The sequence below is a fragment of the Aspergillus ambiguus genome, assembly GCF_047715705.1.
Source record: "Aspergillus ambiguus strain CBS 117.58 unplaced genomic scaffold BDV59scaffold_34, whole genome shotgun sequence".
In the NCBI taxonomy this organism is placed as follows: Eukaryota; Fungi; Ascomycota; class Eurotiomycetes; order Eurotiales; family Aspergillaceae; genus Aspergillus; species Aspergillus ambiguus.
This window is the reverse complement of record NW_027395547.1, coordinates 260,756-277,631: the sequence shown is the minus strand read 5'-3', so window position 1 is coordinate 277,631 and position 16,876 is coordinate 260,756. Positions and strand designations below refer to the sequence as shown.

Here is a 16,876-nt window from a genome sequence, read left to right as displayed (position 1 = left end):
ACCACTACTAAGATAGTACTCACCGCGTACTACTTCTTCCCAGTGCTTGCTTCATAACACGTCTATCATTGTCTCGTACACCCTGTGCTAGCTACTATACATCCATCCAATATACAAAATGCATCTCATCCATCGTCAATCATCACATGAACCCAACCCCCCCCCCAAAAAAAAATATTACGATAAATCACAAAAAATAGCCGGTGCATCAACCAATCGGCCGATGACACCGCACGCAGATCAACCGCTGCTTCCCATTCCGCGCCTTGGTAGCCTGGAAGTTCGTGCCGCCGCAGCTCTCGCACCGGAGGACATCGCCCTCCTCGCCTTCGCCGTTGGACGAGGCATAGTCACTGCTGAGCACACTCATGCCGCTGGAGCTGAACTTTCGCTCCGGGCCCGCCGGCACCGACAGCCGGTGGGGGCTCAGCAGACTGGGCGATTTGCGGTGCGTGGCGGCGAGCGCGTCGCGCGTGATCTTGTTGTAGAAGGCGTAGCTCTGGTCGCCCTGGAGCCACAGCGGGTTGTCTTTCTGCTGCGAGGCGTTGGTCGCCGCCCAGTTTGACGCCGACGCCACCGGCAATTTGGACGCGTCGTCCGCGGGCGCCGCCGCGTCGACACTGGAGCGGCCGCTCTCCAGCGACCGCTTATAGTCGATGCTGGTCTTGTATGGAGTCGCGGGCGGGGAGGTGGTGAAACCGGAGCGGGTCTCGGGGCCCCGGCCGGGGCTGGAGTACCGCGAGAGGGAGGAGACGCGATGGGGTGAGGGGGTGCGCGTGCGGTTGCCGCCGTAGGAGGACTCGCGATGGTGGCCGATGACGGAGTTGCGCCAAGAGATGATGCGCTCGGACGGCGTCTTGTGCGAGGACTCGCGGCCGATGGAGGAGGCGATGCTGAGCCGGGCCGAGTTCGTACGCCGCAGCAGCTTGCGTGAGATCGTGGAGTGCGTATCCCAGGACTCGTAGCGTCGCTTCTGGTAGGCGCAGTCCTGGCGTAGGACCTTGATGCGGCCCGAGTAGTCGGCGACGACGATGATGTTGCCGTCCGGGTGTGTCGAGCGGGAGAGGTAGGCGGGCGATTCGTGGGCCAGTTTGCTGGCGGTGGAGTTGCGCTGTCGGGGTCCGTTTTCTTTCGCGGCCTCCGCTTGGCTCGCGAGCATCACGGGCGGCGGGTTACAGATGTCGTATATTGGGTCTTCGGAGAACCCGAGGATCTGCTTGGTTTGGGATGGGGCCATGATGGCGGCCGTCACCATGGCGGAGTGCGCGTCCAGGATCTCGACGGCGCGCTTGTCGGAGTCCCGCTCCACGGGGCCGGTTGGCCAGAGGTAGGTTCGGCGGTCTTCGCTGCCGCAGATTATGTGCTTACCGTCGTCGCTAAAGGAGGCGCGGATCTGACTGCAGGTGTTCTCGTTGCCGCGGAACTTTGCCTCCAGCGTGCGGTCGCGGAAGTTGTACATCCGAATGCGAGAGTCGTTGCTGGTGATGAGAAGTTTCACCTCGCCGTGGGGGTCGCCGCACGGGAGAGACATGGTATCGATGCCGGTGATCTTGCTGCCCTTGGCGTTGCGGCCACGCGCCGAACGGACATGGATCTGGGCGATCGCTTTAAGTCCGTCGGTCTCGTAGATGTTGCACATGCCGTTGAGCCCGCCGGCAATCGAGTGCCGGCCGTCCGGAGTGAACGCAACCGAGGTGATCATATCAGGGACCGTGACGACAAATGCCACGCTCTTGTCGGGAATGCTCCATAGGCGGAGCTTTGTGTCAAGGGAGCCAGCGAGGAAGAAGCGATCGTCGCGCGGGTGGAACTGGATCGAGGTGACGAAGTCGCTGTGTTTAAAGCAGCAGAGACACTCGGGGCGGGTGACGTGCCACAGTCGAACGGTCTTGTCCATGGACGAGGAGAGAAGGAAGTTGTTCTGTTTGACGTCAGATTTCCATCGGTAGCAGCATCGCATCCTCCTCCGAGAACTCCTTACCTTGCTCCAACTCAGGTCGAGGACGCTTCCGGTATGACCTTCATAGACCTGGACCGGCTTCTGTCTAAACACAGGGGCCTTTAACGGCGGCGGGGCGTTGTCATCCTCATGGCCCTCATCACCTTCAGACTCGCTCTCGGTGCGGTCTTCCGGCGACGCGATCACGGCCCAGACCCGGACCTTGCCGTCCTGGCCGGCGGCTGCGAGATAGCGGCCATCGTTGGAGAAGACCAATGCCCACACGGCTTTCCCGGCGGAAGTTCGACTCGGATCGCCGGTTGACGAAGCGGCACCATCCTTGTCGGACGAAGTAGCGACGTTGTCGGCGCCCTCCAGCTCCTGCGCAACAAAGGTGCGACCGAACGTCTTTTCCTTCTTGTACTGGGCGCGCGCGCGGACGTATTTGGACGGACGAGGGAACCGGGGGAAGAAGCCGATGGGTTGCGAGGAGACATCAGCATCCATGCGGGAGGTCTCCGGTTCGGAGACCTCGTCTTCTTCGTCGAGAACCGAGTCCTTCTTCTTCCCAGGGATGATGCGACTGAGGAAAGAGACGCCTTTTCTGTTGAGGGGTTGTCGCGCCGTGGTCAGCCCTGCAGAAAGGTGGGGTTCTGCGACACACTTACTTCTTCTCGCGGGAGGGCTTTTTATGTAGCACGGCATCTGTCCGACTGGGGGTCTGGTCGAGTGATGACCGATGATCTAACCCGCCGGCTTCCGCCTCGTATGACGCTCTCCCGAGGAGCTTGAGGGGGATGGACTTTTCGGTATTGGTGCGTTTGATGATGTGCTGGTCACGGGGGTCAATCCTTGAACTTGGAGCTATCGGATGACGCCCATGGTCGGGGGAGAAGGCTGGCTCACCTGCGACAGGGGATCGATAGCGCTGGAATCGGCGCTGGGCTCGACGACCGTCGGCGACGAGGTGGACGTTCTGCCGGCGGCGGCGACGGCGACGGCGCCATTTGTTGGTCGCGACGAGTGCGAGGATTTCTTGGGATCTGGATGGTTTCCGCTGGAGGCGGATGCGACATCGGATGCGACAGAGCCTATCATGGGAGGTCAGTAGAGGAGCAAAACGACCGAATCAGCGTGGAGGTATATGCGATATGGAATACGGGGTGGCAAGAGGATCAACAGGGGTGAAGCGTACCGAGGGGAAATGATTGGGAGGAGCGGAGGAGATCCGGATGAGGACTGAGATTGTCGTCTGTTTCTCGAGGAGATCGAGGAGGATTGTTTGTGTTGTTGTTGTCGTCGTCGTGGGCGGTGGTGGTGACGATCGCGGGGAGAGTTGAAGCCCGCGGATTTTCTCCATCAGTCTCGGTCTCCTTCGAACCCTCCGCCATGGTGGAGTTGCACAGGGGGGCGCATGGATGAGGCAGAGAGGAAGGACCGGGGAAAAAAAAAAGAAAAGAAAAGAGGGAACAGAGGAGCGAGATTATTAGGATGAGGAGTCGAAACGGTTAGAAAAGAAACGGCACGTTCCGGATCGATGGCATGACATCAGATTCGATCCTACACTATTATACTCGCATAACTATGCATAAGACAATCTATTCTATTACGCAGTATATACTAAGCTATTCGACTCATATCTTGGCCGTCTCAACCTCCAATTTACTGGCCCGGTCCTTTGCAATATCACACATGGCCTGTCCCGACGGTTCCGAGATTAGCAGGGACGGTTATCGCTTCATCAAACCACGGAGGACCGAGTACCCACCTGGATGCTTTCCTGCACCTCCCGTTCATAGTCGCCGCGGTCCATGCGCTGTCGCATCTCCACCATGATCACCTCGCGACTGCGCCCGTTGACAAACGTTCTGGGTGGGATTAGCTAAAGACGAGAGAAGAGAGCAGAGGGGACCGGCGAGACAGACACAAATCGCAACCCCGGGAATTTCTCCTCATATTCCACATTCAACAAGCGCAATTTCTCCCCCAGTTCTTCCGCGCCTTGGTTCAGCTGGGCCTGTTCCTTCCGACTCAATTCGCTGAGCTGTTCGGGCTGGGAGGCCACCTTGGGTCGACCCAACCGGGGATGCGATCCCAGCATGTCCACCAACACGGCGCGGTCCTGGGGCGAGTTGGGGGAGGAGAGGGCGGCCATGCGGGCCCGCACGGCATCGATGAGACTGGGGTAGGAGGTGAAGGTCTGGTCGTTGAGGAGGGGGATCATCATGCGATGCAGTTCCGGGGAGGGTTCGAAGAGGGTATCCAGCACCTGGCACTGGCGTTCCCGGGAGAGGGAGGGGAGGGCGGAGGGGGGCGGGAGAGTCGGCATGGTGATGACGGTAGAATGGGTTGTAAGGTGTATTTTGAAAAGATTCTTGCGATGGATGTACCTCATTCTTATAAGGTCCGATTTGGTCCCCGCATCGGGAGACTCCGAGTGGCGGGGCGGAGGGCTCCAGAGGACCAGAGGGCGGAAGGATGTACGCAACTATTACGGGGTATACGGAACGTAGCAATATTGATATGATATGGATTAGGATTAGATTAGAAGTGAGATCAGCGATGTCGTAGTACTAGTATATAGTCTAGGGGTATAGAGTTTAGTATAGAGCATAGAGGATAGTATAGAGAATACCTAGGAGGTACAAGTATAGGAGGATACTGACAGAACCTCGATAGAATAAGGTAGTAGGTAGGCGCCTCGATGATAGGTAGGTTAACCTTGTAGAAAGAAGTACCTACCAATACATCTGCACCATCTGCATTCCAGGTCCAACCTTGGAAAGTGCACAGCGGAGAGTCTGACTCGCTCCACCACTCACGTTCGGCCCCTGACGGAAAAACCTCCTGAGCGGGAAGGAACCACCAGATCTGGACCAGTTGGCTGGTCGATCGATTCAATCTCCTGCATACATCGGTCTTTGCCTCTCTCCACCTCTACTCTACCTCTCTCCCTCTTCCTCTTCCCTCCTCCTCCTCCTCCTCCTCTCGACTCCCTCTCCCCCAATGCCGCTCAAACCATGTCTCTCAATGGGCTAGATCATCCCGTCCTCCTCGATGCCTATCAAGCCGTCCTCACCGAGGCCGGCGGTTGGCTTCTGCTTCACTATCTCTCCCGCGATGAAGTCGCTCTCCTCGATCGAGGAACCGGCGGGGTGCCCGACGTCCGAACCGCCATCGAGTCCTATCAAGAGTCCTCCCCCCTTTATGGCTTTCTCCAGTATCGTCGCCGGAAGGTCGTCCTCAGTTACTTGCCAGAGGGCTTGTCTCGCCTCATCCAAGGTGCGTCCCTTCTTCCCCTATTCCCGTCCCCGGAAACCTTCTACCCTACGTCTAACCCACCCCTCAGCCCGCACCACCGTACAGTTCCAGTCCATTCTCGACAAGTTCTCCCCCCATGACACCGTCTTCTCCTTGTCGCGCCCGTCTGAACTCACCGAGAGCGCGCTCTCGTCCGCCTGTCTGCTCCATACCGCTTCGGGCTCCATCACCTCCTCTTCCAGCTCCCTCCGCCGTCGGAGGTTGATGGAGATCGCTGAAGATGCCGAGGAAACTCCCGGGTCCAAGGATTCTGCCGACCATTCTATGCGCATGAGGTCCTTCAGTCAACTCTCCGAGGCCACCATCGTACCGACCCCCACCGACGCACAACCCTCGTCCAACGCAGACACCCCATCAGAGCCCTCGCAGACAGTAGATCACCCCTCCAATGAACGGCCCCCATCCATCGCCGCAGGCCTCGGGTCCGACGCCGCGCCCTCCAGAACGCTTCCCCCCGAGGATGCCTCCTATGCCCCGTCGGAGCCTCGCCGATCCACCCAGTCCGCCCGACCCTCCTTGCGCGATTTGGATCGCTCCAACGTACCCAAGCAGAAAGTCAAACTCGGCCCTCGACCCTCAATGGACGGGAGTGGCCGCCCTCGCACCGCAGGAAACCTGACTCGGAGCGCCGAACAGCGACCCGTCGTGTCACTGCCGGCCGGCATGCGGTCGTCATCCTTACGAAAGTCTACCCCCACCCCCGCTCGTCCTCGCTCGCAAGGGAGTACCGTGGCGTCCATCTCCGGCATGTCGACCAGGTCCAGCATCGCCCCGCCCGTACCGCCGTTGCTGGTCCCCCCGGTGTCAATGCCCATCGCCCGCCCTCAGCTGTCGCCCGGCGCGAAATCCTTAAGTGCCTTGTCATCATCAGGTTCCTCGCACGAGAAGGAACGGCTGATGAAAGCCCTCCAACTCCGCAAATCCCAGATGCAAAAAAGGAAGGCCCAGGAGAACGAAAAGCCCTCCCTAAACATCATTGAGGACAAGGAGAACATCCACTGCGGGAGCGGGAAATTGGGCAGTGCCAGCGACTGCGACAAACGTGCGAACGGGATAGAGAACAGCAAGGAGCCGCTCTCCGAAACACAGCCCTCCGCGCCCTCAGGGCCGGTTGAGGTCCCTAGAGAGGTCGAAGATCACGCAGCCAAACATACGCAATCCGAGTCGGACGCGGTTCCTGATCAGCAGGAGGAGCTCCCTGATATTAAAGCCCCAACGACAAACGAAGAAATTCCCACCGATCTGCGTGAAACCTCCGAAATGGAACAGTTTCAGAAGACACCGATCCTTACCGAGCCCGAAACAAACGCCGCCCACGAAGACTTGGCCGCGCCTGTTGCCCATGAAGCTAAGAGTGGCCCCGGCTCGCCTAGCGCCGTCATCGACGTCCCACCCGGCGAGGAGTCGCCAAAAGCTCCAGAGGTCGAAATTACGGTTGCTGCTTCGTCTCCACCGACCGAATCGAAACCTCCTGGTCCTAAAGAACCAGAGGGAGGAGACCAACCAGGCGAATCCGCTGACCCCCTCCCCCCACAGCCCATTCCTCTGTCTACCTCTCCCACTCTCGAATCATCACCGGGCTCCGCTTCTGACCCTTCCCAAACAACTGCCTCGCCGGGAACCCCTCCGCAGCATGAGCTGCTGACCCCTGAAATCCCGACCGTGGAAGAGAAGAACGTGGGCCAGCCCAAGGAAAAACGCAAACCCCTCCTCGAGCCTATCCAAGTCCCGACCCCGGAATATTCTGATGACGATAACCTCCTCTCTGACGACTCCTTCATGGAAGAATTGACGAGCGCCACGGTGGAAGAGGCCAAGCCCATCTCGGTCGGCAAGTCGCCGTTGTCGCCCGGCTACTCGAACGGCGCAAACGATACCGCTGCAGGGGATGCCTGGAGAAATTCGCGCGCTGTCTCCAATCCCAGCGCCGTCGGTCACCAGATGCCCGATATGCAAGCAGTCGCTGGAAGCAGATCGGTGTCGACCCCGTACCCAGACGCCGCCCACGCGTCGAGTCCCGTTCTCGTGGCCAAAAAGATCAACGTGTCGTCTGGGATTTCGAAACGTATCAAGGCGTTGGAGAAATTCTCCAACTCTCCGTCTCCCTCCCCCGCGTCCCAGAACCTGACTCCGCCGTCCGCTTCATCCTCCTTTGAGACGCTCCGCAAGAGAGCCTCGGTGTCTTTGGGCGCCAACCCCGACAATACTCCCTCCAGGAGCAGCACATACAACCCGGAAGCCTTCTCCCGAGCCTCGAGCGTGTCCCGTCGCGGCTCACAGTCCATTCCAGAGGCCAAGCGTGCGACGAGATCGGTCTCTGTGACCGCTCGCATCATCCGTGACCCTGCACCCAATGACTCTACCACGGAATCGACCGAGTCCGGTGTGCTGAACCTCCAGGCGAGTCCATTGACAGTTGAACATGAGACGTCGGAGGCTCCTCTTTCGCAGAGCCTGTCGGCGGAGTCAGCAGCCAACAATGCCGAGCGTAGCATGTCAAACTCTTCGGCCGCCTCCGCTGGCTCAGGACCCCCGCCGCGCTCAGAGAGCCGACTGTCCATATCTTCATTCTCTCGGAACGAGAGCGCAAAGGCCGGTACGGAGATCGCCTCGTCTCCGGAAGAGAAGAAAGAGTCCCGCACATCTCGACTCCTCCGCCGCATGTCCTCGATCAAATCGCACTCCCGGAAAAACACCGTGGGGACTCTGAATCCCGTCGTGAAGGAAGAAGCCACGCCGCCCCCAGCCAATGAGCCTGAGACGGCCGCTGAGGCTCCCCAGGCGGTCGATATCGGCGAGGTCAATGTCCAATTTCCCGACACGCTCCTCTGGAAACGACGGTTCGTCCGGGTGGATGACCAGGGCTACCTGGTTCTGACGCCGGCGAATGCGGATTCCACGCACCGGAATATGATCAAGCGCTACCACATGACCGAATTTCGGACTCCTTGCCTTCCGGACGAAGATCGACAGGAGATGCCCAACAGTATCATGCTGGATCTCTTTAACGGGAGTACGCTCCAGTGCGCGTGTGAATCGAGGCAAGGGCAGGCCTTTGTACTTCAAAGTGAGTCCTGCGTTCCTGTACAACCACGTCGAGTAACTAACATCCATGTAGCACTGGTCCACGCTCACGGACTTCACCAGTCGTCTCAATAGTCTTGCATTACATAGAGCATTTTCTTTCATCTCTGCTGTCTTAACATGCACCTTCTGCCTCACCCCTTCTATCCTTTCTATCCTTGTCTTCTCCTTGTGTTTACAGCGGTATACCCCTTCAAAATGATTTCCCTTTGTTTACTTGCTGTCGCTATCTAGCCCTCAGCTGGTTTCATTTCTTCAACTCAGCATATATTCTTGACATTGTCCTAAGTTCTCTGATTATGGTGTATGATCTTATGATTAGACCAATTGCCTCGCGACGATGCTTTTTGGCGCAGGGAATCACGGGGAGTAACTGAATCAACCACTTGTATTTCTGAGCGTGGTAGACGACGCCCAACTTTCTTCGTCGGAAGTTTTCCGTCGGACGTAGGCGACTTTCGTTAGAGCCCTGGCGCGGGTATACCTCATGTCGCCGGTCCCTAGGAATTGCGCGTGCGACCTACCCTGAGCTGGAGGGGCTCGAACTTTTGGATGCAGCAGACTAAGCGTAGATGATACATTCACATCCCCCTCTAACTTAAGAGGCATTAATCGGATCCCGTTCTTCGGCTTCCCGCTTCTTCTCCCATTCCTCCAGGAAGCGCTGAACCTTCGGGCCCCAGACCTCCTCGCCCGCCTCGAGATCCTTGTACTCCAGGACCTTTTCAGGGTCCAGGTCGAAATGCGCCTGACGCGTGCGCACAAGGGAACTCATAAACCCGCAGCTCCCGACAGCCTTACCGAGGTCATGGGCCAACGAGCGAACGTAGAATCCCGACGAGACGGTCATGACGATCTTCACGGCCGGCGATTGGGCTCTCGGGACAGCCGTCTTCTCGGGCTCGGCCGCGGCGCTGGAAGCTTGCTTCGGTTCTTCCACGGGCGCCGCGTCACCCTCTGCAGTGACCTTCTGCTTCTTCGCCGACGGGGCCGACTCATCCGGCGTTTCCTTCTCGTCCTCCTTGGGGCTGCTGCCCTCCGGCGGAGGGGTCTTCCGCTTCGCCGGCGCAGCAGCGGCAGCATCGGCCATCACCGCTTCCTGCGCAGGCGCCGCGACAGGCCGGGCATCATTCTTCTCCAGCAGCTTCTCCGCAACGGCCTTCTCCTCCGCGGGGGCCTCCTCCTGGGGCCACTGGAACTCATGCTGGCCGGGCTCGTACCACTCGACGATGCGCAGGTCGGAGACCTCGACGGGGCGCTCCTGGATCTCGATGGGGGGCAGCTGGCCCTCGCGGGCATACTCGTAGAGCTTCTTCCCGTTGACCTTGAGGGCGGAGAAGATGGGGGGCCGCTGCATGATCCGGCCGCGGAAGCGGGCCAGGGCGTCCTCGACCGCGGCACGGGTGACGTGCTCGGCGGGCGCGCGACGCACGATCTTCCCCAGACAGTCGTAGGAGTCGGTCTCGGCGCCGAACTGCACGACCGTCTCGTACGACTTGGTGCAGCCCAGGAAGTCGTTCAGCTGCTTCGTGCCCTTGCCCACGCCCGTCACCAGCACGCCCGTCGCCAGCGGATCGAGCGTGCCCCCGTGCCCGATCTTCACGTCGAGCCGCTGCGTGCGCCGCCGCCGCCGCTGGTTCTTGCTCTCGCGGTTGCGCCGCGCCCGTTCCGTCTCCAGCCACGGCTGGAAGAGCTTCGACGGGTTGAAGTGGTGCTGGAGGTTGCGGATGACGTCCGCGGAGGTGATGCCTTGGGGCTTGTGGACAGCTGCGTCGGATGGGCGGGTTAGCTGGGTTGCTTGTTGCGGGGAGTTGGGGCGAGGGGGGAAAACGCACCGAAGACGCCTTCGTAGATCTTTTCGCCGGACATGGTGGTTCGAAAGAGTCGCAGGCCGCGACGGAGGCCCATTAGAGGATTAATTGGGTGGGTTGGGGGTGAGGGTGAAAGCTGGGAGAGAGGGAGGTATGAGGAAAAATGAAGCTCAAGCGGCATAAGATATCCATTGGAAAGGTCCCGTCCTGGTGGTACCGTAATTTACGCGTCCGGTATCAAATTGAGGCATCTTCGGGGGTAATCTAGGTACGCCGACGTTACCTAAGACCTCCTCCAGCTTAACTACTACCTACGGTAGGTACCTACTACTAGGTAACTAACCCCCCTCCATCCACTTCGCTTCCTTCTTCCAACTCCCTTCATTCTTGTCCCCATCTCATTGAACCCCAATCATGCTCCCCCCGGAGACATGACCTCGCGAGAAGATAGTGTCCTGGCCCCCAGAGACCCGTCTCTCGTCGACGAGAACGACTGGGAAGAGTTCAGTCTGTCCGAGGTCCGAGTCCTGGTCCCAGGCAAGTCCCGCTATGCGAACCTCCTCGCCGCCTCCGAGGACAATCCTGTCCAGGTAACCGGCTGTCTGGACGAGGTTGAGGAGGAGCAGGAATCCCTCAGTATGTATCCTATCCCATATCCCTCCAGCAGAGCGCTCGCTCACCACCCCGCCGCCAGTCCTCGATCCCGACTACCTCTCCAAACGCATTGTCCTCGAAAACGTCACGCACTACGCATACGGCCAGCATAATGACGGTGAGGTCGGCTTCTGGGTCGCCGGTCGTGCCGGCTGGTTCTCCATCTCCCCCGCGAGGGGCTACCGGAACATGTTCATCGACGTTGTCGAGGCTATCGATCTGCTGTATTTCCTGGCGGACCGGCATCAATCCAGGCGGAAACGACGGCGGAACTGGAACCCGAGCGTGGAATACCTGTGCGAGGAGGTGAGTTGGCACGGCTATTGAGGGGTGGTGAAGGAGGTCGCTGACCGTCGGTAGTATGTCAACCACACGCATGGCATCTGCGAGGACGCCGATGACTCGCTCGAAGTGTTCCACAAACATCATACCTTTTTGCTCTCCCGCATGCTCAAGGGCGAGGAGAACGTGCAGTGGACCGACACCAACGTGTTCCATCATCTGCGTGAGACATTCCCGGTACGTGCTTCGCCTCCTGCCGGGCTGCGATTGTGTATGCTGATTTGGAGCTAGGAGGAATACGAGGAGATCAAAGCCAAACAGGAGTCCAAGATGCAGCCACAGGACTCTGACATTGAAGATGGCGACAACGAGACAGATGAGAAAACCCACTCCCCCGACGCTACCGCCGTTTCGAAAACGCAGGCGGAGGAAATCTACAAGATCATCACCGATCTCAAGGATGCCGGCCATCTGGCGAAGCGCCAGTTGAACCTCGATCTGGTCGCCTCAACCCTCGTGAATCGTTTCGATGTCGCCTCCGAGGACTACGCGCGCGACCTTCTCGCATCGCGCGCGGACACCGTCCTGGAGATGATGGACGAGGCGAAGACGAACGCGTTTGACTGGTCTCGCAAGGCCATCTATCGGGAACTGAAGACCGCGTCGAAGAAAAACAACGCCGAGCAGGTCGCCCTGACCCCGCTACGCGCGCGGATGTCGGCAAACGACGACGACTCGTCAGACGAGGACAGTGAACAGGATGAAGATCTGCCGCGCGTGCGTCGACGCCGCGTCCGCAAGTCCGTCCTCCGTCCGAAGAGCTCGGTGGCGACGAAGCAGACGGGTAAGCGCACGCGCAGCACGGCCATCGAGCAGGAGGATCTGTCCGACGACAACGTAGATGTCATGGATGAAGTTGAGACTCCCAGTAAGGTCCGCGGCCATGACCTCGTCCGGGACCCGCTGTCGACCCGGGCGAAGCGCCGAACGCGGTCCATCCTGTCGGAGTCCGGCTCGATGACGTTCCAAAAGACGCCGCTACAGGAGACGCTGCAGAGCCGCAACACGTCCGTGTCGGTTGCCGATCAGGAAGCGTCCGAGTTGGACACGCACCACAGCGATGAGCCCCCCGCCGATACGTGGATCTGCCAGGTCCGCGACTGCGGCAAGATCATCCAGAAGAGCAACACGAAGCGCGGGCAGGAGATGATCCGGGATCATTCTCTGGCGCACGCGGACGACACCAAGGCCAAACTGGACCTTGTCTTTTCCGAGCAGCGACTCAATATCGGTCTTCCAGTGGACAACCTCCTCAGCCGTATTCGAGAAATGGGAACGGTGGATGCGCCTGGGCTCGCGGCCATAGCCGGTGGCACGAACGGGCCCAACTCGGTCGAGATGTAAATCCAACAAAATGCAAGGACGAGAATGGAATCATTGAGGTGTTTAATTCGCATGGGACGGATGAGGCATGAGCGGTTAGCAGCCAGGCGTCATTGGGAAGACATGAGCGGCGTTGAACTACATGGGAACTGGCATGGATGGATTTAGTGATTTTCAGATGATACCTACTTGGAGAACTAGTGACGAATTCGATACTTGCTGGCCATGACGAGGTCCAATTAATGCTCATATACACGAACCGCTAGTCCAGAGGTCTAGTAATCGACGACAAATTCTTTTGGTTAAACGCGAACAACCTGCTTTTCACCATCCATGCCCTAGCAAGCAGAAACAAGAAACTGGAAACAAAAACCCAAGGGAGAATCGAAAAATCATACACGTCCCTTCGCGGCGGCTCTCTTGCTCTTTCCAGGCCGTTTCGCTCCCCCTTTCATCTTCTTCACCGAAAAGTTCCGCAGGTCACCGCTGGAGAGCGCATCGCCGCTCTTCGCATGGCGTTTCTTCCCGCCGAAGCCGTACTTCTCGTTCTTCTTCTGGCGTTTCTGCGACGGGCCTCCCTTCTCGGTGGGGCGGCTGCGCTTCCGGGCGCCGTCCTGGTTCGCGTCGTCGATGCTCACATCGAACAGGTCGCCAGAGTCCTCAGTGGGACCTGATGTGTCGGCCTTCCGCTCTGCACCATAGTCAGCATGCATCCACTAGACAGAACAAAGACGGAAAACGGAGGGAGCAGGTCGGAGGGGGGAACGCACTCTTCTTCAGAGCGTTAATTTTCTCCAGCGTCTCCTTCTTCTCCTTCGCGCGCTGCTGCAGCTTGGCCACCTGGACCTGCTTGCCGAACTTCTTCAGGTCGCGCTGCTTGCGGGCGTCGGCGGCGGCCTTCTTGGCGGCGGCCTCGTCGTACAGCTTCTTCTTGATCTTGTCCATGTGTTCGTCCGTCTTGACCATCTCGGCAAAGTAGTCACCCGGCCGGGTAAACGGCACGCCCTCCTTCTTCAGCAGGCTGCGGGCGGAGGTCGCGGCCGCCTGGCACACCTTGTAGAAGGCCAGCTCGCGGGCCAGGTCGTCGTTGGGATCGGGGACGTCGATGGGCTCGGTGGAGACGAGGGAGTTGTGTTCGGAGAAAGAGGTGTTGGCGTTGATGAAAGAGATGCGCTTGAGAGAGGAGGTGATGGCGGCGGAGTTGTTGATGGTGAGACGTTGGTGGGGGATGACATCTTCTCTTTCGTCGTCGGAGAGGTCGGACAGGGGGATGTCGTCTTCTTCTTCTTCCTCTTCTTCTTCCTCCTCTTGCTCTTCCTCGTCATCTTCGTCTTCGTCGTCTTCTACCTCCGGGCTTTTCTGGTCGGCATTGTCTGGTTGCTTGTCACTTTCCTCGGCGCTCTCCTCGGCGTCTTCCTCTGGCTTGGTGACCTCTGGCTTGGCTACCGCCGGCTCATCCTGTGCAGCTAGGTTAGAGGTGAATGCAACGGAAAGACGAGCGACATGACATACGACCTGCTTCGCGGCCTTCTTCTTCGCGGCCTTGGCTAGTTTCTTCTGTTTCTCGGCATCGTAGTCCCGGCCCTTGTAATGGTCCAGGGCTTGGAGCAGCTGACTCCGCTTGGGCATTGTGACGGATCGTTGCGCGAGAGAGGGCGTGCAATGGAGAGAGAATCGAATACTTGCGACGGAACTGCCTCATCTGCATGGGAATTTTTTTGGGATAGCGCTAGGTTGGATCCGGCTAGACTGGGTCCACCGTGGGCCTTTTCCCAGACGGGACTAGCCCCATCCGGCGGAACGTTGATCCGGTGCTTATCTTCTCCCTGTCCCTTTCTGGATATACAGTAAGTACGTACTCCGCAGTGTCGTCTGCCAACAACCTACCGTACGCCGTCCATCTCGATCGCCATGTCGGACGAGGCGAAACCCGCCGCTGATCAGGTCTCTTCGCCCGCGGCTGAGCCGGTACGTCCCTGTTCTCATCGTGCTTCTGTCCACCAGCTGACGACATCCGCCAGTCGACCGACGCGCAGGAACAGTTTACGGCCGCCGTCGACGAGCTTCTCGACCAATTGCAACATAAATTCGACACCGTCTCGCGGGAGATGTTCGGAAAGTGTTCGTGTCCCTGTCGTTTTGGAACTGGCAACGTGCGCGCAGCTGACGAGACCTAGTGGACGACATGGCTCGCCGGCTGGACGAACTCGAAGCGTCGTTGACGGTGGCTTCGGAGCCGGCGACGACAGGAAATACAGACAAGTGATCTGTCGGCGGCTACCCAGTTCACGGCTGGAGTTTGATACGTTCATGAAGCGATGCATTTCCCCTTCGTCAGTTTGTCTTGATTTCCTTCTACACTTCTACACTTCCACCTCTGGAAGCCGCACAAGATACCCACCCCCGCAAAGAATCGATGCATGTTCATACCAGATAGCGCATCAGCAATCACCGCAATACAAAACAAAAGCCATTCATAGCAAAAGAAAAAAAAAAGATTCCACATATATCCAACACACGCACAGTAAGCACAGTCATCATATCTACAGTTCATCCTTCTGGGGCTTCTCCTCGCCCAGGAACCGCCGCAGCACGTTGCTCCGCGAGATCAGGTCGTCGACCTTCTCCGGGGCCGAGCCACCCTTCTTCAGGATCTTAGACAACCGGGCAGACTCCTTCCGCGCGTAGTCGCTGTTATCGGCCAGCTTCTGCGCCACCTTGACGTAGTACTGGGCGTACTTGTCCTGCAGCCCTTTGGCAGCCTTGGACACCTCGGCGACAAGCGCAGAGAAGTTCTCGGACGAGGTGTACTTGGCGACCAGCTCGTCGAGGGCGGCGACGGTGCCGGCGCGCTCGTTGAGCCCGCCACCGACGGCGCGGTTGGTGCCGGTCTTCTCGTTCAGGAAGTCAACGAAGGCGGCCTCGGAGCGGGCCCCGCCGTACGCCTCGCCCTCCGTCGAGCCCTTGGCGAAGAACTTGATCGTCGGGTAGCCTGTCACGCCCTGCTCTTTGGCGGTGGCGCGGGCGTTCTCCGCCTCGGCGTCGACCTTGGCGATGACAACGTCCGACTCGAGCGCGAAGTCGTTGGCGAGCGTTTCCCACGTGGGTGCGAGGCTCTTGCAGTCTGCTCCGGGTCAGTATATGAGATCGTAAACAACGGCAGGAGGAGGCAAACGTACGTCCACACCAGGGCGCGGTAAACGCCACCAGGACGTCCTTGTCGCCGCCGATGGTCGACTTGAAGGAGGAGTCGGTCAGCATCTCGACCTTGCTGGGCTCCTTCTTGGGGCCACGCGGCCGCACCCCGGTCTTCTCGGTGATGAAGGCCGAGAGGCTCTCGAGGTCACGGCCGCCCTTGTAGTCCTCCGGGGTGTCACTCTTGCCGTCGAACCACTTCAGCGTCGGGAAGCCCTGGATGCCGAATCGCTTGCCGAGGTCGCGGTGCTCGTCCGCGTCGACCTTGCCGACGGTGACCTTGTCCTCGGCGTGGGCAAACGCCTGGCCGAGCTCCTCGTAGACAGGGGCCAAGTTCTTGCAGTGGCCGCACCACGGCGCGAAGAACTCCACCAGCGCGGGCTTGCCGGACTTAAGAACCACCTTGTCGAAGTTCTTGGGGATCAGGTCGACCACCGCGGAGGCGGCGCTGGCAATGCCGACCAGCAGCGTGAGACAGCTCACGAGCAGGAAGCTCAGACGAGCCATGGTGGCGGGGGGAGGGGATCGGGAGTTCAATCGGCAGGGAGTAGGGATGGGAAGGATCGAGAGGGATTTATTCCGTGTGTTTTCCTTGGAATTCCCCGACTGGAGACTGGTTGTTGCTGTTGCAGGGAGGTGTGGAAGCAATGGGGAGCTCCAGATGACGCCAGCGGGTAAAAGGCCACTTGGTGTTTGAATTACTAACCGCCTTATTAATTATGCCTACTTCATAATCATCCATACAACAACCCCATACAGCGTACGACTTGCTTCATCCCGCGTCTGCATTGAAACTAATTGGTATCGTCATGCACGGCCCTCTACCGTCTCTCTGCCAGCCAGCTGTTCGCATCCCCAAACGTCTTGCCGTCCTTGAAATCCTTGCCCGCATGCTGCGTCCCCTTGTAGACCTACCAACCGATTAGCTCCCAACCATCGATCCAAAAGAGTAGAACTCACTGCGTCCCACAGCTTGAATGCCATGTCCAAGTTACCCGTGAAACTATCACTGTGTTGGAACCAGTCCTTGCCCTTCGACTTCACCTCGGCGCGCGCCTCCGCGCTCAGCGGATCGGCCTGCAGGGGCAAGTCGTCCAGATACGTGCGCACGGCGATGCCGAGACCGCAATCATTGTCGTCGATGAACGGAAGCCTACAGGCACGGTCAGACACGGGCGTGTGTGTTTCCACGAACGACCCCAGGAGT

General features: G+C 59.0%; 8 protein-coding genes across 8 annotated transcripts; 3 read left to right on the top strand and 5 right to left on the bottom strand.

Moving 5' to 3' along the window:
• Positions 1-11: 11 nt before the first annotated feature.
• BDV59DRAFT_98972 (WD40 repeat domain-containing protein) lies at positions 12-3,407 on the bottom strand. The gene is made up of 5 exons (XM_073697470.1): positions 3,135-3,407; positions 2,846-3,030; positions 2,608-2,771; positions 1,982-2,543; positions 12-1,921 (listed from the first exon to the last, which is right to left on the bottom strand). Exons 1-5 carry the CDS (start codon positions 3,328-3,330, stop codon positions 209-211), a joined length of 2,820 nt encoding a protein of 939 aa, XP_073545012.1. The 5' UTR covers positions 3,331-3,407; the 3' UTR covers positions 12-208.
• Positions 3,408-3,451: 44 nt separating this feature from the next.
• BDV59DRAFT_185125 (2-oxo-4-hydroxy-4-carboxy-5-ureidoimidazoline decarboxylase) lies at positions 3,452-4,416 on the bottom strand. Its single transcript, XM_073690796.1, has 3 exons — positions 3,865-4,416; positions 3,708-3,807; positions 3,452-3,636 (listed from the first exon to the last, which is right to left on the bottom strand). Exons 1-3 carry the CDS (start codon positions 4,332-4,334, stop codon positions 3,574-3,576), a joined length of 633 nt encoding a protein of 210 aa, XP_073545011.1. The 5' UTR covers positions 4,335-4,416; the 3' UTR covers positions 3,452-3,573.
• A 543-nt stretch (positions 4,417-4,959) lies between these two features.
• BDV59DRAFT_204640 (putative GPI-anchored cell surface glycoprotein) lies at positions 4,960-8,419 on the top strand (the record flags this gene model as incomplete). The annotated part of the gene is made up of 3 exons (XM_073694498.1): positions 4,960-5,221; positions 5,289-8,327; positions 8,379-8,419. 3 exons carry the CDS (start codon positions 4,960-4,962, stop codon positions 8,417-8,419), a joined length of 3,342 nt encoding a protein of 1,113 aa, XP_073545010.1.
• A 523-nt stretch (positions 8,420-8,942) lies between these two features.
• BDV59DRAFT_204639 (pseudouridine synthase PUS4) lies at positions 8,943-10,213 on the bottom strand (the record flags this gene model as incomplete). Its single annotated transcript, XM_073694497.1, has 2 exons — positions 8,943-10,111; positions 10,180-10,213. The coding sequence occupies 2 exons, from the start codon at positions 10,211-10,213 to the stop codon at positions 8,943-8,945; spliced, it is 1,203 nt and encodes a 400-aa protein (XP_073545009.1).
• Positions 10,214-10,466: 253 nt separating this feature from the next.
• BDV59DRAFT_185121 (uncharacterized protein) lies at positions 10,467-12,680 on the top strand. The gene is made up of 4 exons (XM_073690795.1): positions 10,467-10,791; positions 10,850-11,115; positions 11,170-11,328; positions 11,383-12,680. The coding sequence occupies exons 1-4, from the start codon at positions 10,587-10,589 to the stop codon at positions 12,493-12,495; spliced, it is 1,743 nt and encodes a 580-aa protein (XP_073545008.1). The 5' UTR covers positions 10,467-10,586; the 3' UTR covers positions 12,496-12,680.
• BDV59DRAFT_185120 (EBP2 family rRNA-processing protein) lies at positions 12,681-14,159 on the bottom strand. Its single transcript, XM_073690794.1, has 3 exons — positions 13,987-14,159; positions 13,245-13,932; positions 12,681-13,165 (listed from the first exon to the last, which is right to left on the bottom strand). Exons 1-3 carry the CDS (start codon positions 14,101-14,103, stop codon positions 12,867-12,869), a joined length of 1,104 nt encoding a protein of 367 aa, XP_073545007.1. The 5' UTR covers positions 14,104-14,159; the 3' UTR covers positions 12,681-12,866.
• A 226-nt stretch (positions 14,160-14,385) lies between these two features.
• On the top strand, positions 14,386-14,740 carry BDV59DRAFT_204636 (heat shock factor-binding 1 family protein; the record flags this gene model as incomplete). Its single annotated transcript, XM_073694496.1, has 3 exons — positions 14,386-14,442; positions 14,496-14,595; positions 14,652-14,740. The coding sequence occupies 3 exons, from the start codon at positions 14,386-14,388 to the stop codon at positions 14,738-14,740; spliced, it is 246 nt and encodes an 81-aa protein (XP_073545006.1).
• Positions 14,741-14,878: 138 nt separating this feature from the next.
• BDV59DRAFT_98923 (protein disulfide isomerase family protein) lies at positions 14,879-16,357 on the bottom strand. Its single transcript, XM_073697468.1, has 2 exons — positions 15,654-16,357; positions 14,879-15,598 (listed from the first exon to the last, which is right to left on the bottom strand). Exons 1-2 carry the CDS (start codon positions 16,174-16,176, stop codon positions 15,018-15,020), a joined length of 1,104 nt encoding a protein of 367 aa, XP_073545005.1. The 5' UTR covers positions 16,177-16,357; the 3' UTR covers positions 14,879-15,017.
• Positions 16,358-16,876: the final 519 nt, after the last annotated feature.